The sequence below is a fragment of the Hypanus sabinus genome, chromosome 6 (assembly GCF_030144855.1).
Source record: "Hypanus sabinus isolate sHypSab1 chromosome 6, sHypSab1.hap1, whole genome shotgun sequence".
Classification (NCBI taxonomy): domain Eukaryota; kingdom Metazoa; phylum Chordata; class Chondrichthyes; order Myliobatiformes; family Dasyatidae; genus Hypanus; species Hypanus sabinus.
Window position 1 is genome coordinate 168,928,245 of NC_082711.1, and position 16,968 is coordinate 168,945,212.

Genomic DNA, 16,968 nt, shown 5'->3' on the forward strand with positions numbered 1-16,968 from the left:
TAGACACAAACCAAGCAGTCAAACCAATCCCAAACTTCTCCAGATCTACATGCCTAAGTAAATTGGCTTCAAGACATTTGTCCTCACACTAATATCATTCCTTGAAATTGACTCATTGTACCATCATGATGCCACTCTTTATGCAACCTCACTGATACAATTCACCTTTCTCCTCACTGTGCTCCACTGACCCTAAAATACAACCAAGTTGTATTGGAAGGAGTCTGCAGGTCAGGTGATGTCTTTGCAAATAGAAGCAGAGCCACCTGTCTTCTTCGATCATTATGCTTAATTTCCTGGAAATTAGTAAGTCCAATCTTTTTGCCAAACCTTGATTTTAAAAGGTTTTATGGAATCCAAAAGCTTATTCTCCCTCCTCCTATTCCCTCCCCACCACCACAGTTAATACCTGACCTGCTGAGTATTTCCAACATTTTCTGGTTTAATTTCAGATCATCAGCATCTGCAGTTTTAATTTCTACTTTTTCCTACCTAAATCTCATTTTTTTCAGGAATCCCTTTGATAACAGTTGGGCAGCTGGTGAAAAGGTTGAGCACGGTTTTACTCAGTTGACCTTAAGCTGGTGTAAAATTCTTTGCTTGCTATCAGTATATTTTGCTCCAACCTGTGATGGGTTTTAAAAGGAGATCTTTATAAAATATGAGGAGGCGGCTGTTTGCAAATCCAAAATATACCCATCACCTCAGCAGCTGTGCTCACTCATTAACAGATCTGCTTTAGGTATTAATTCTGGCCATTTCCACTTTATGAAACTTACAATAGAAATACACACTTCCCAAATCTTGACAGATGACTGGCTTTGATTTAAAAGGGTAAGAGTATAATATTAACAGCATGTGATTTTTGTTCCTCTGATGCATATATTGAATTAAACCCAATACTGCAGGGAAACGGACCAGTCTTCTTCACCATAATGTATTTGCGATGATACAGTTACCAACTCCATGGACATTGATATCCAGGGTACCACATCAGTACATCAAAAGAATAGGGCTCATTTGGGGTTAAATAGGTGGGCAGATGTCTCAGCATCAGAATCAGGTTTAATAATCACTGTTTTGAAAATTGTTCTTTTGCAGCAGCAATACAGTACAATACATAAAAAATACTATGTTTAATTGAGATACATATTAATTAAATTAAATTAATTAAATAAGTAGAGCAAAAAAGAGAACAAAGATAGTGAGGTAGCGTCCAAGGGTTTTGCTCATTGTACATTCAGAAATCTGATGGTGAAGGGGTAGAAGTTGTTCCTCCCTTATGGTAGTAATAAGAAGAGAGAACACCCTGGGTGCTAGGAGTCCTTAATGATGGACCTTACTTTTTTGAGGCATTGACTTTTGAAGTTGTCCTCAATGCTGGGGACTTAGGGAATAATAGGGGTCTCTAGGGGATATTGGGAGCAAATAGAGAGAAACAACTAACTAACAAAACAGTTTAGGTGAAGCGAGAGGTTAATGATGTGTAAAAAATATAGCAACCTGCAAGGAACTGCAGTGAGAGTAGAATTATTAGCGAAAACATCAGAGGAGAGTTCAACCGGCATTTGGGCTGATCACATTTATGGGCTTAAAACCACTGGCACGAATCTACTGGGAAGAGGGAAAGAACGAGCTGCTTGAAAGAGAAGCACAAAGACATCTACTTCAGGAGGAAAAATGAAAATGCAGACTATTTAAATTTAATGAGACTAAAATATGTTGTGGTACAAAGCAATTTAGCTGTCTGAGTGCATGCAATGAAAAAAAGATTAGTATTAGGTACATAATTAGGAATGTTAACCTTTATCGCAAGCAAATTAGGTCTAAAAGCAAAGTAGGTACGATGCAAGTTCTGGAGACCATAGCTGGGACGCTGTGAGCAGGGTTGGGCTCTGTACAAGTATGGGTATACTTGCATCAGAGGCAATACCAAGAAGGCTCATTAGGGTGGTTGCTGTGATGAAGAGTTATTGTGCAAAGAGAGAATGAGCCTATACACATTGGATTTTAGACAGACCTACTGTATAATTTTTGGAGATTAGATGAATGAAACATCTTACTGAAATTTAAGATTCTGACCAGGACTGACATGGTGGACACTGAGGTGATGCCTCCTCATTTGGGTCTGTCAACGAGTTTCAAAACAGGGGATCGCTCATTTCAGATGAAGAGGCAGAGACACTGAATATACTCAAGCTGGAGATTGATAAGACATTGAGATTACAGAGAAATTGAGCATTTATAGGGAGAGACAAAAAAAAAACTCATTGTTTTTCACAAGCCCGTTGAAGCATACAGTGAAATGCGCCATTTTGCGTCAAATACACCTCCAGAGCCAACATAGCATCCCCACAACTCACACCACCTCAAACATTTTTTGGAAAGTGGGTGGAAACTGGAGAACACAGAGGAAGCCCACTTGACTCCTTACAGTGGGAGCTGAACCCCAACCTCGCAGTCACTGCTGAAAAGTTCTGCGCTAACTGCTTTGTCACCATGCCAGTCACCAAACAGGGAAAATAGCTATCAAGACCAATGTCCAATTAATCTTATTTCTCCCTTATTAAACGGCAATGCAGGGCTTGATGGCAACTGCTTTTTCTAATGTCATGAGAAAAATCAACCAAAAAATCAAAAGGAAAGGAAAATTCTGGTAACGTCATCAGGTCAGGCAACAATGAGAGAGGAAGAACAATAATCACTCTTGTCAAAGTCCCTGCCACTGTGAAGTCAATTGTACATTTGTATGCAGTGAGCTTCCTTGTGCTTTTCACAAATCCTTTTGAGTAATGCTTAACCCACTTGCTGCGTCTTTCAGCTCAGCTTCATCAGCTGCATCACATGGAAAACATAAGCAATTGCAAGTATATATAATTTCCAACCTGACCCACTTTGCTCATCTTCTGAAGCTACTGATAGTGAAGAAAAAGAAGGAAAAAATTATATAAATCTCACTACTGACCTAGGCGTCTTGCAAAATGATCCATTGATCATAGGCATAGTTAGTTTTCCACACTAATATACACTCCATGATTACTTTATTAGGTACAGGAATGGAACCCAGTATGGTCTTCTGCTGCAGTAGCCCATCCACTTCAAGGTTCAATGTGCTGTGTATTCATAGAGGCTCTTCTGCACACCACTGTTACGACATGTGGTTATTCCAATCACTGTCGCATTCCTGTCAGTTTGAACCAGTCTGCCCAGTCTCCTCTGACCTTTCTCATTAACAAGGTGCTTTCACCCACAGAACTGCTGCTCACTGCATGGTTTCTGGTTTAATCCCGCCATTCTCAGGCCATGACCTTTTCTCAGATGATTTCAGGTCTCGGACCAAAACAATGAGTATTTATTCCCCTCCATAGATGTTGCATGAGGCCCCATGTGCCACTTAGGCATTAAGGGTTCAGACGACGACGATAGATGCTGCCTCACTTACTGAATTCCTCCAGAGTTTTGTATGTGTTGCTCTGGATGTCCAACATCAGCAGAATCTCATGTTTGTGAATACAAAATCCAGTACTTACCATTAGATACTGATATCCAGTAAAAGTAGCAGAGAGGTGTCATACAAGCATTATGAGCACGTTTGCGACTACACCCCAGGACGACACTTCCTATTAGTAATTGTCAGATCGTCTCCGCAAACCAATCAGATTAAATTGCAAGGTGATGTTGCAGCTCAGTGAAACTCCAGTTAGACCACATTTGGAGTGTCATGATTAGCGCTGGTCACCTCATTATTGGAAGGATGTGGAAGCTTTGGAGGATGCAGAGGAGAATTTGCAGGCTTTTCTCTTTGGAGCAAAAGAGGATGAAAGGTGACTTCATACTTGTGTAATAAGATGATAACAGGCATAGAACGAATGGGGAAGGGGTAGTCAGAGGTAAAAATTATTTTTTTTTTAAATGGAGAGTGGTGGGTGTGTGGAATGCCCTGTTAGGGATAATGGTAGAGGCAGATACATTAGGGGTATTTAAGACTTTTAGATTGGCAAGTGAACAGTAGAAAAATGGAAGGCTATGGGAGAGGGGAAGGGTTAGATTGATCTTGGAGTGGGTTAAAAGGTCAGCACAACATCTTGTACTGAGCTGAACTGTTCTGTGTTCTGCCACCAGTTCCATCTGTCTATGTTTAACACACACACAAAAAAAAATTCCAGAAAGTAAACTGATCATTGCAAAACTTATGGGGTAATTTGCAATTTCCATCATCCTGGTCTAATTTTAAGATACTTTTCTCTCCCTTTCATTCTGCATTCTGAGGAAGAAGCCTCATCAAAAGTTTCCGATATAAATTCCACAGTAAGACATCTTGGAGAGTTGTTCCAAATAGAAATACGTTCCCTTTAAGGACGTGTATCCTCTCTCCAGCCCCCAGAGTGGCATAGAGCACTCCAGATGGGCTCCAGCTAGAGTCCTATATTGTTCCCATGCCCTTGTTTTCTAGATGAATAAGCCGCTTTGTAGTGGTTTTTCTGAAAGACAACAAATCACTTCTCCGTCTACAAATCAATTCCTTTAACGTTTATGGAGAGGAACAGTTGGCCATGGTACAGCGATTTCCTTCAATTAGCTCCAAGTGCATCAGGGGCATCTGCACAGATACATCGCAATTGTACTTGTGACAGGAGGCAGCCCTGAGGAGCTCTTGGCAACTGCTCAAGTTTTATTGCATATCAAGCGAATTGTGAAGGCAGACAACTTTCTCTTCGTCGCATAAGCAGACTTGTAGACAGAATCAGACTCGCTCACTATGAAACACATGCTTCCATGGGGTTAAGTTCAAAACTTTACAAGTTGACACACTTAGAAATTTAATACCCACTTTCCACAGCCAAACTATTTCTAGAAGCAACCAGCAAACACGCGGAAATCTGCAGACGCTGTAAATTCAAACAACACACTGTGATTGTTATATGGTTATACACACAAAATGCTGGTGGAACACAGCAGGCCGGTCAGCATCTATAAGGAGAAGCACTGTCCTGACGAAGGGTCTCGGCCCGACACATCGATAGTGCTTCTCCTTATAGATGCTGCCTGGCCTGCTGTGTTCCACCGGCATTTTGTGTGTCTTCCAGTATTGTTCTGCAATTTCTTTAAAGTTTCTATTTATCATACAAATCATAACCATCACCCACTTTGCCACTGCCCTGCTGAGTGCCAGTTAGCTTGGAGAGGGTACACTGCCAGACAGAAATGTTGCAGCCTGAGTCTTCAGAATCAGAGATTAAGATGGTTAGAGATACAGCACAGTAACTGACCAATGAGACAAAACTGCACAGTTATACCCGTGTGACCCATTAACCTTCTAGACCCTACATCTTTGGAAAGTGAGAAGAACCCAGAGCATCCAGAGGAAGCTAATGCAGTCACACAGAGAGAACATAAAACTCCTTACAGGAAACCCGCACAGTCACGAGGAGAATGTACAAACTCCTTACAGACTGTGGTGGGAATTGAACTCAGGTCACTGATGCTACGAAGCGTTAGGCTAACCGCCAAGCCACCATGCGGCTGATTACGGCCAGTAAAGCTTGGCACCCTCAAGTCCATTGCCAATCAGAAATGTGCCGGGAAACATGATAGGGAAACAAGCGCCAAGTGCTCGCAACGAGGCACGACAAAAAGATGATTTTTAGCTTAGCATGTGAACTGCAAGGGACAAGGCCAAATTCAGCAGCTGCAATTCTTTTGCCTAATTTTATTCACAAATATCTACGTTTACAGTGATGTCAGGACTAGAATCAAGAAGACAACTATTGGCTATGTTTTAGATGAAAGTAACTCGAGGAAAGCCAGAGGATTTTAGATGGTTTTATTATTACTGCAGTGTGCATCACTCTCTGTAATAGCCCAAGAATGTGTTTAGAGACATATGCCTCAGCACTACAGTTTTCTTGTGTAGGCTGTTCAGAAGCCTATGTTTTATCAGACTTAGATTGTGATATACTGTATCTCAAGGCTGCAGGTATGGGGAGTAGAGTAGAAAAGATAAATTATATTTTTTTTAATTTACTGAGCTACAGTGCAGAACTGGGTTTTCTGGCCCTTTGAGCCACGCTGTCCAACAATCCCCCGATTTAACCCCAGCCTAATCACGGGACAATTTACAAATGATCTATTAACCTCCCAACTGGTATGTCTTTGGACTGTGGGAGGAAACCCACACAATCATAGAGACAGAACATACAAACTCATTATGCCCGATGAGCCTGACCCGTTTTGCTTGTTTTTTTTGTGCAGGAGGAAGGTTTGGGGTCAACGTGCCTCTTCTGTTTTCATTTGTTTTTTGTGTGGGGGAGTGGGATTTGGGGGTTGACATGCCTGATCTGTTTTGCTTGGTTTTTGAGCGGGGGTGGGGGGGTTGAGGTTGGTGGCCTGTTCCTTTTCTGTTCAATTTTTTTTTGTGGGGACGTGGGCTTTGGCGGGTGGTGGGGGGGTTTGATGATTGTGCTGCCTTTCTTCTTTCTTGGTTACATGGCTACCTGGAGAAGTGAAACGTTTAAAAAGTTGTATACTTTGGTAATAAAGGAACCTTTGTACCTTACCGACAGCAGTGGGAAATGAACCCGGGTCGCTGGTACTGTAAAGCGTTGTGCTAACCATGAAGCTACTGTGCAGGACATGCAGAAATAGTATCACTGAACTTTATTAGATTTTGACCTCACTGAACAGGCAATAGCAACAAAGTTAATAAGTGAACCCTCAACAATTCGATTCACAAGTTCTCTTCCTTGATAGCATTGAACTCTCAGAGGAAACCCAGTCCACACCGTATGATGCTCCAGCACCATCAAGCTGAGCATGGACAGAACAGCATCTTTCCCATGTGATGATTCTCTGGTGAGGACAAGATTGCAGTCCTGGGCACCACAGGGAAGAGGAAAATACAATTATCCTCCATAAGCTAAACACTTACGGATGCTTTCGAAGGAGACACTGCGACACTCACAGCAGCTAGCCACACAGAAGTGACAGAATACTATCTAAAGACGAGCAACTCCATCCTGGCTGACTAGTTAGTCACATGGGAATGAGTGGAGGTTCATCAGCCCAGCAAATGATTCATTATTCTGTTAACCTTCCCAATGACACATGTTCAACATCCATTCTATGGACTTTTCCTCCACAGAGCCAAGTTCCTATTCAAGTTAAAAATATTCCCATGTACTGCAGAGGAATAAAGATCTGATTCAAAGGATTTAAGACCATAAGATATAGGAGCAGTATTAGGCTATTTGGCCCATCAAGTCTTCTCCCGTAACCTTTGACATCCTTATTAATCAAGAACCTTATCAACCTCTGCTTTAAATACAATCAATGATTTTGCCTCCACAGCTGTCTGTGACAATGAATTCCACAGATTCATCACCCTCTGGTTAAAGAATTTCCTCCTCATCCCTGTTCTAAATGGATGCCCTATTCCGAGGCTGTGCCTTCCAGTTCTAGACTCCCCCCCCCCCCCCACTATAAGAAACATCTTCTCCACATCTACTCTAACTAGGCCTTTCAACATTCGGTAGGTTTCAATGAGATCCTTTCCCCCTCCTCCTCTCTTCTGTACGCCAGCAAATACAGGTCCAAAGCCAAGCGCTCCTCATATGCTAAACCTTTCAATCCCGAAATCATTTTTGTGAACCTCCTTTGAATCATCACCAATGTAAGCACATGTTTACTTAGATAAGGGGCCCAAAACTGCTCACAATACTCCAAATGTAGTCTGACCAGTGCCTTATAAAGTCTCAGCATTACTTGTTTGCTTTTATGTTCTAGTTCTTTCAAAATGAATACTAACATTGCATTTGCTTTCCTTACCACTTGACTCAACCAACAAGTTAACCTTTCACAAATCCTGTACAAGGACTCCCAAGTCCTCTTGTACCTCTGATTTTTGGATTTTCTCCCCAATTAGAGAACAGTCTATGCTTTTATTCCTTCTATCAAATTGCATGACCATACACTTCGCTACATTGTATTCCATCTGCCACTTCTTTGCCCATTCTTCCAATCTGTCCACATCATTCTGCAGACACCTTGCTTCCTCAAAACTACATTTCCTTCCACTTATCTTTGAATTGTCCGCAAACATGGCCACAAACCATCAATTCCTTCATCCAAAGTGTCATATTTCAGTGGTCTGGTATCTACTCTCTTTTACAGGTTGCACATCTGAAAAAAACCTTTTGTATCCTCTTTTATATTATTAGCTAGGTTGCCTTTATACTTAATCTCTTCTGGCTTTATGGCTTTTGGCTGCCTCCTGTTGGCTTTTAAAAGCTTCCCAATCCTCTATCTTCCTACTAATTTTTAGATATTTTATGACCTCTCTTTTGCTTTGATGCTGTCTTTGACTTCCCTTGTCAGCCATCGTTGCCTCCTCCTCCCTTTAGGATACTTCATCTTTGGGATGCATCTTTTTGTGCCTTCCAAATTTCCCCCAGAAATACTAGCCATTGCTGTTCTGCTGTCATCCCTGTTACTTGTCCCTTCCGATCAACTTTGGCCAGTTCCTTCCTCATGCCTCTGGACTTTCCTTTCCTCCTCTGTGATATAGAATCATGCAGATTTAGCTTCCCCTTCTCAAACTGCAGGGTGAACCTATCAAATTATGAGCACTGGCCCCTATGGGTTCCTTTACGTTAAGTTCCCTAATCAAGTCTCGATCCTTACATAACACCCAATCCAGAACTGCCACCCCCTAGTCTCAACCACCAGCTGCTCAAAAACAGCATCTCATAGGCATCATACAAATTCCCTCCCTTCCGATCTAGCGCCAACCTGACTTTCTCAATCTACCAGCATATTGAAATCCTCCATGACTATCGCAGCACTGCCCTTTTACGTGCCTTTTCTATCTCCCTTTGTAATCTGTAGCCCACATCCCGGCTACTGTTCGGAGACCTGTATATAACTCCCATCAGGGAGCTTGTACCCTTGCAGTTTCTTAACTCTACCCACAAGGATTCTACATCTTTCAATCCCATGTCACCTACAACCTGCCTGTCCTTTTGTTACAATGTGTGTCATTCAGTGTTGAGCTCACAACTATGATTTTCTTTCAGGTATGACTCAGTGATGCCCACGTCAAACCAGCCAATCTCTAACTGTGCCGCAAGATCATCTACTTTATTCAGTATACTGTACGCATTCAAATAAAACCACATTCAGTCCTGTACACATTGCCCTTTTTGATCTTGGCCCCATGTTACACTAACTCATCCCACTTACTGCAATTTTGCCCTGACATCTGCCTGTCCTTCCTCGCAGTCTCACTACACGCGACATATAGAGGCATATCAACTATCCCATCCTCTGCCCTATCATTCTGATTCCCATTCTCTGCCAAATCCCTCCCCAACAGCTCCAGCAAACCTGATTACAAGGATTTCGGTCTCCCTCGGGTGCAGATGTAACCCATCCTTTTTGTACAGTTCAATCCAAAGATTACTACCCTGGAGATCCTGCTTTCCAGCTTTCTACCTAGCCCCCTAAAAATCAGACTTCCTGTCTTTTTCTACCCATGCCATTGGTGCTACTATGTACCACAACTTCTGGTTGTTCACACTCTCCCTTTAGAAAGCAGTGGACCCGATTCAAGACATCCCTGACCCTGGCACCTGGGAGGCAACATACCATCTGGCTGCCTCTTTCACAGCCACTGAATCTGCTGTCTGCTCATCTAATTCAAAGGTTAATTAATCATGGAATTGTGGAATCCCCTTTCACTACTGCACTCAGCTTCTCACTTCTTCCCTTCTGAGCCACAGAGCCAGACTCAGTACTAGAAACTCAGGTTGCTGCAGCTTCCCCCAGTTGGTTGTATCCACCCTCCCCCCCCACCCCCCCACCAAACAGTATCCAAAGCACTTTACTTTTTATTGAGGGGTACAGCTGCAGGGATAGTCTGCACTGGCTGTCTAGTCCCTTTCGACACCCAGGTACCTGCCTCCTGCAACTTAGGGGTAACTACCTCCCTGCAACTCCCATCTGCCACCTCCTCGTTTTCCTGGATGAGCCGAAGGTCATCCAACTGGAGCTGCAGCTTGACGCACTGAGCCGATGTAGTTATCAGGGAGACTGGAGGTCTCCCAAAGTTCCCGCATTTCACACAAAGAAAATCTCCATGTGCATTCTCGGTGCACTGGCAATGTACTAATAGAGGGGGAAAAATAATCACTAGAAAATCCACTTGCTTGCTCAAGCACGTTCTCGCCCAAGTCTGAACGCTCACACAATGGCCGCCACGCTTACGCATTGCTTCTTTTTATTGGCCCGCGCCGAGAGCCTAATAGATATCTATAACTGCAGCCCGACAAAAAGCCCTGAAAGCACACGAGATTGTTTTATTCCTCCCGCCGCCTCAGCAATGAAAGACCTCGTGCTGATTGCGAGCCATCCAGAATACTCCTTGAGTTCATCAAATTAAAAATCATACACAAAATGTATACATTCAAATGCAAACATGCGCTTGCAACCATAATGCACCTAATCCGATTATTTACTTTAACCTATACATTTAGTGCCAGACGAGCTGGCTTTGATGCCACTTACTACATAAGCCAATGATGTGGCTGCTGTCTTCATGAACAAACTTCCTGGTAACAGCTTCTTCCATAATTTGCTTCACCTGTAATGGAAATAAAATATGTCCATTATAAATCCTGGGATAGTTTTTCCAAGAACAAGTTTATTGTGTTATATACACTCAGTGGCCACTTTATTAGGTAACACCTGTGATCATTGACATAAATAATTAATCAGCCAATCTTGTGGCAGCAACTCAATGCATTAAAGCATGCAGGCATGGTCAAGAGGTTCAGAATGAACATCAGAATGGGGAAGAAATGTGATTGATCACGCTGTCAGAGGGCGTGGTTTGACCACAAACTACTGATCTGGGATTTCATGCACAACAATCTCTAGAGTTTACAGAGAATGGTGCAAAAAAAAAATCCAGTGAGCAGCATTCTGTAGGCAAAGATCCCTTGCCCATGAGAGGGTTCAGAGGAGAATGGCAAGACTGATAACAGTAAAGCAAATAACCACGTGTTACACCGGTGGTGTCCAGAAGAGCATCTCTGAATGCACAATACATCGAACCTTGCAGTCAACGGGCTACAGCAGCAAAAGACCACACTGGGTTCCACTCCTGTAGCTAATAAATTGGCCATTGTGTAAAAATATTAATCAAATGAATAGTTTCTTTTCTGTTAGCTCAGGGTACAGTGGGGATGGTTGTCTCGCCTCCATTTGCTACAACTCATATGATGCCCACAGTCATGTTTGAACCCGATCCCTGGGGTCATGACATAGCAGCTCTATTAACTGTGCCACTGTGCTGCCAACGTTCCATCAACTGTAATGTACATTAGAATATGTACATTATAAGATATTGAAGGATATTCAGAAATTAATGCTCATTTTTTTCCCCTATTGCTCACAATTTCCTTAAATAATTTTGTCCAGTGGATGTTCTGTTGTGGTTGCCTAAATTGGAGTTAGTTATTCAGACTGCTCTAAGGCTGGTCCCAAGTGTCTGAGGTTTGAGATCTCTTTGCTATTTTAATATGTAGCAATATACTTTTTCTGAACAAAGTGATTTCTAAATGAATGGAGGATGACTGAAATTATGGCTTGTTGTTGAAGGGAATAGAAATGGAACACATTTAGCATTACTCTGTGGTATGCCAAAGAAATGGCGAGGATTAACCCCATGATAAACAATAAATATATGACAAATATATTACTTTCATACAGGCTCAAATTTTAAGAAAATTGCAGTATTAGACTGAAATGGCAAAACCACTTAGCCAACAGCGCAAGATAGAATCTGCTCTTTAAATTTCTTGTCGCTCAAACTATATATCAAAACATGTTCAGGGCATGCAAAACCATCTGAAAATTGACTATGCAATTTTAAAATACATGGAAGTTACCTAATGTCTGTAGAACGTAGATTTGAGTACAATCCACACATATTTAAAAATAACTGCATGTATAGTTAGTGAGGCTGTAGGTTGCAGAGTGCATTTCACAGCTAAAAACACCCACATAACTGCAGCTATCAGTCATGTTCTGGCAGGATCTCTGGACATATTCTCTGCAAGAATGCTCATTTGTCCGAAAGCTTGGGGAGAAACAAATGGCTTAGTTTTTTTAAAAAGCATCTGGGCAACCCGACAGAACCAAAAACTCCTTTTAAATACACATCAAGGCCAAATAGTTTAAAATGGTTGTAGGAGTATTGAATAAGTCACATTAATAACTGACCTCACACTGCTTTACATTGAACATAGTGTCAAAAAAATACTGTGATGCACATGAATTTCAGAGCAGTTATGATCTGGAACACACTGCCATTAAGACTGGTAGAACCCAAGTTAGAATCAGATTTAATATCACTAGTATGTGTCAAATAATTTGTTGTTTTGTAGCAGCAGTACATAATAAAAACTATACATTATAATATGTATATATTAAAAAATAAATTAAACAAATAGTGCACAAGGAAATGGGAATAAAAAAATGTACTGAGGAATTGTCACACAGACATGCTGGAGGAACAGCAAGCCTGGCAGCATCTATAGAAAAGAGTTAACAGCTGACATTTCAATAGACAATAATAGACAGTAGGTGCAGGAGTAGGCCATTCGGCTCTTTGAGCCAGCACCGCCATTCAATGTGATCATGGCTGATCATCCACAATCAGTAACCTGTTTCTGCCTTCTCCCCATATCCCTTGACTCCGCTATCTTTAAGAACTCTAACTTTTTCTTGAAAGCATCCAGAGAATTGGCTTCCACTGCCTTCTAAGGCAGAGCATTCCATAGATCCACAACTCTCTGGGTGAAAAAGTTTTTCCTCAACTCTGTTCTAAATGGCCTACCCCTTATTCTTAAACTGTGGCCTCTGGTTCTGGACTCCCCCAACATGTTTCCTGGCTCTAGTGTGTCCAATCCCTTAATAATCTTATATGTTCCAATCAGATCTCCTCTCATCCTTCTAAATTCCAGTGTATACAAGCCCAGTCGCTCCAATCTTTCAATCTCGGGTTTTGAGCCGAGACCCTTCATCAGGACGGAAAAGGAGGGGTGAAGATGCCTGAATTAAAAGGTGGGAGAGGGGAGAGGGGCTAGCTGGAAGATGATGGGTGATTCCAGGTGGTGGGAAAGGTCATGGGTGGGAGTAGAGAGAATCTGATAGGAGAGGAGAATGGACTTCCTTATTACAAAAAGCAGCAGATGCTGGAAGTCCAAGGAATACACACAAAATGCTGGAGGAACTCAGCAGGCCAGGCTATGGAAAAGAATAAACAGTCAATGTTTCAGGCCGAGACCCTTCATCAGGACTTCTCGTGTTTGTACTAAGGAAGTTTTCAGAAATCTGACGGTGGAGGGAACAAGCTGCTCTGACAATACACAAGCTTTAGTTGGAAAGGGAGAGGAAGTCCTGCTTCAATTGTACATGGCTGAAGGGTGAAGAAGGGCAACACAGCGGTTAGCGTGTATCTATTACAGCTCAGGGTGTTGAAGTTCAGAGTTCCATTCTGACATCGTCTGTAAGGAATTTGTACGTTCCACATGACCATGTGGGTTTCCTCCAAGTGCTCTGATTTCCTCCCACAGTCCAAAGATTTGCCAGTTAATAAGTTTGCAAATTGTCTCGTGATTAGACTAGGGTTAAATAGATAGTTTGCTGGGCAGCATGGTTCGTTAGCTGAAAGTGCCTATTCCACGCTATATTTCTAAATAAACACACTGTGCTGTAAATAATATACAATATAAATTTCCTTCTAATTATTAGCAACACAACTGTTGAGAAAGCAAAGACTGTCAGAAATGAGAAACCCCATCTCTGACAGATGATTAGAAATAATCTTTTTTTTCCTCAGATCATGGTCGATGGTATTAAGGGTTTCTCCAGTTGGTAAAATAATCTGAAATACCTTGCTTGATGTAAACACTGGGTTGAAATCCTACAATGCATGATAACAAAAGTGTCAATGGGAATTTAAGTCTTTGTGCTTCCTGCCACACTGTACAATTTCAATCCAATAATCATTGTGGCAGACAGTTCTTGACAACGAAAGCTCCTCTACAACTTAGCATCTTTAAGTTAAACTCAGCTTTCATGTAAAGTAAAATTTTAATAAAACTCTGGAAAAATAAATACAAAGAATAAGGCTCAGCCAAATCTTTCAATACCTTTCCAGCATTTGTGACATTTTCTGATTTACCTACTTATTTCACATGGAATATCGCCCTTCTCGGCTTTGTGTCAATGTTGTAGGAACCCAGACAGAAGGGGTGAATTACTGATAGATATAACTCCTTGTTCTCTAAATCCAGATTCCTGCATGACTCAGTGCTGAAAATATCTTCAGGTTGAATATTAGCAAAGAGAGAAGAGGAGCGTTCCCTTCTATTAGCCAGCAGAGCAGAAGTCAGCATTTCTTGATCACAAATCAATTGGGCCATGATCTTACTGAATGGTTGAGACATTAGTCTTGCTTCTAATTCTCAAAGTTCAAAGTAAATTTATCAAAGAACGTAGATGGCACCATGCGCAACCCCGAGATTCATTTTCTTGTAGGCATTCACAGTAGATGCAAAGAAATACAATAGATACGATGAAAAGCTACACACAAACAACCAATGTGTAGAAGACAAACTGTGCAAATACAAAAAAAAAAGTAATATATAAGATTGAGAATATTAGTTATAGTGTCTTATGAAGTTTTTGGGCAGGGGAGCAATGGAGATTATGGGAAGTTGTAAATTCATGGTTTATAGGTTCAATACCCCTTATCCGAAATACTTGTGGCTGAAAGTCTTTCAGTGTTTGGACTATTTGCATCTATATAATGAGATACCTTGGGGATAGGACTAAAATCCATTTACATTACATATATAGCTTACACATATACCATAAAGATAGTTTTATATAACATTTTTAATAGCTATCACTACCTTAGCCACCCAGCTGGACGGTCAGAGGCTGTTGGGCATCGCCATCATTCCCAACTCTGAATTTCGTGTCCTACTTGTAAACGGTGTTCATCTTCCACTTGTTCATCACACATATGTACCGATGTAGCCATTCAGTGTGTTAGATTGTCACTAGCATCGATCTTGGCAAACTCATCAATGAGTTTCTCTGCTGCTTCACGTTCAGCAGACACCATCACCACAAATCTTTAATTTGTTCAAGTTCATAGGAAGAGATGCCTCAATCCCTTTGATAAGCAGATCCTAACTCGGGTAGCACCATAGAGATCTTGAGGTGGGGCTTGGTGGGTGGCAGATGCTTCCCAGGGGTCATCAGGTGGGCACCCTCCTTCTTAGATGTTTCAAGCCCACTACATTTCCAGAGGGCTCAACAGTGCGACCCGGTGTCCCAGGTGCACCCAGGTTCACATCTGGCCACCCATGGGTCATTTAGGGCCCAGCTGCTGTCACTCCTCTTCATCCATAACCAGTGGCTGCTTCGCTTGGCTACCTCCAAGAGTTCTTTAACAGCTTGCCATTGGCCCTGGCCTTGGACTCCCAAACCCTTCAGCAATCTGACCACAGAAATACCCACAAATTCTCTGCAAACAACCTCTACTGGGAAACTCTGCACCTTCCATCCACACTGCTTAGCACATGCGGCCAGCTCAGCGTATCTTCTGTGTTTCCACCCATACGCTTCGCAGACTGCATCTTCCCAGGGCACCGTGAGCCGATATTACTACAGCCTTCAGACTGTAGTCATCTCAAGACCAAATCTGGTCTGAGGGTGGTAGTGGCGATCTCTGTGGGAAATATTGGCCTTTTGTCAAGGTTGACAGTCATAAAATTTAGTGCTGTGCCTTTTCATAAATTTCTGCAACCAGCTTATCAATTTTCAGTTCGCCATGATGGATTTTTGCTTGCTTCATGATCAGTCTACTGTTAAGTGGCACAAGTTATCAAATTTCATGACATATGCCGGTGATATTCAATCTGATTCCGATTCACTCCGATGCTGACAAATCTATTCTTTCAATACATGCTCTAGAGCTTCCTTTTTTCCTTTATGCAGCATTTTTCTATCTTTCATTACATATGTGTAGGGTGACTTCTCCGAACTGTCTGTGGTGCACTGGAGCCTGTGCATCACCTGGGAATCTTCCCAGCGCCTTGTGGAATTTTCCATTTGTGACATCAGCTTAGCACTCAAGAAACTTTTGGACTTCGGAGGTTTGCGGACTTCAGATTAGGGGTGCTCAACCTGTACTAGGTCTCAGTTAACCAACAGCATTTGAACAACATAGCAACCATTCTCATTAATTCCTTTTACTGTCTTGAGGCAGGTGATAGTAAAAGGTATGACGAGTTTCAGAGAACAAGACATGAACAGTGAACTCAGAGGAAAATGTGTCTCAATATCAAAAGATTGAGGGGAATGCAAGGCAGAATGAAATGGGTAAAGCAGACAGCGAACAGGAAAGCGGCGTAGGGAGATTCTGAGAGGAATAAAGAAAGAATTTTGTTATTAATGTGCTTGGGCAGAGATACATCATACAACATAGAACATAACAGTACAATACAGGCAACATCTTCAGCCCGTGATGTTGTGTCAACCTTAATACCTACTCTAAGATCAATCTAGCCCTTCCCTCGTATATGGCCCACCATTTTTAAATAATCCAACTGCCTGAGAGTATCTTAAATGACCCAAATGTAAGTGCAATTACCACCACCCCCATGTACCCAGCACTATCTATGTAAACAAACTTACCTCTGACGTTTCCCCTCCCTCTCCTACAATACTTTTCTCCAATCGCATTCGTTACGTCTGTGGCCCCCTCCTTTTTGAGAATCGCAAGATCACTATTAAGTCAGTTCAGAAGACCCAGGAAATGAGAGAAAGACATGCAGAATCCACAAAGAGTTTGGAATATGTCCTGGCCACCGAAAGGCGGAACCATTGATAACG

At 42.0% G+C, this 16,968-nt stretch overlaps 1 protein-coding gene across 1 annotated transcript in view; it reads right to left on the bottom strand.

The window, feature by feature from the left end:
* sgsm2 (small G protein signaling modulator 2) overlaps nucleotides 1-16,968 on the bottom strand; it is a 267,608-nt gene that overhangs the window by 215,386 nt on the left and 35,254 nt on the right. Inside the window, exon 2 of the mRNA XM_059973464.1 lies at nucleotides 10,561-10,636. Within this exon, the coding sequence (XP_059829447.1) occupies nucleotides 10,561-10,636 (76 nt within the window). The remainder of the gene's footprint in view (nucleotides 1-10,560; nucleotides 10,637-16,968) is intronic.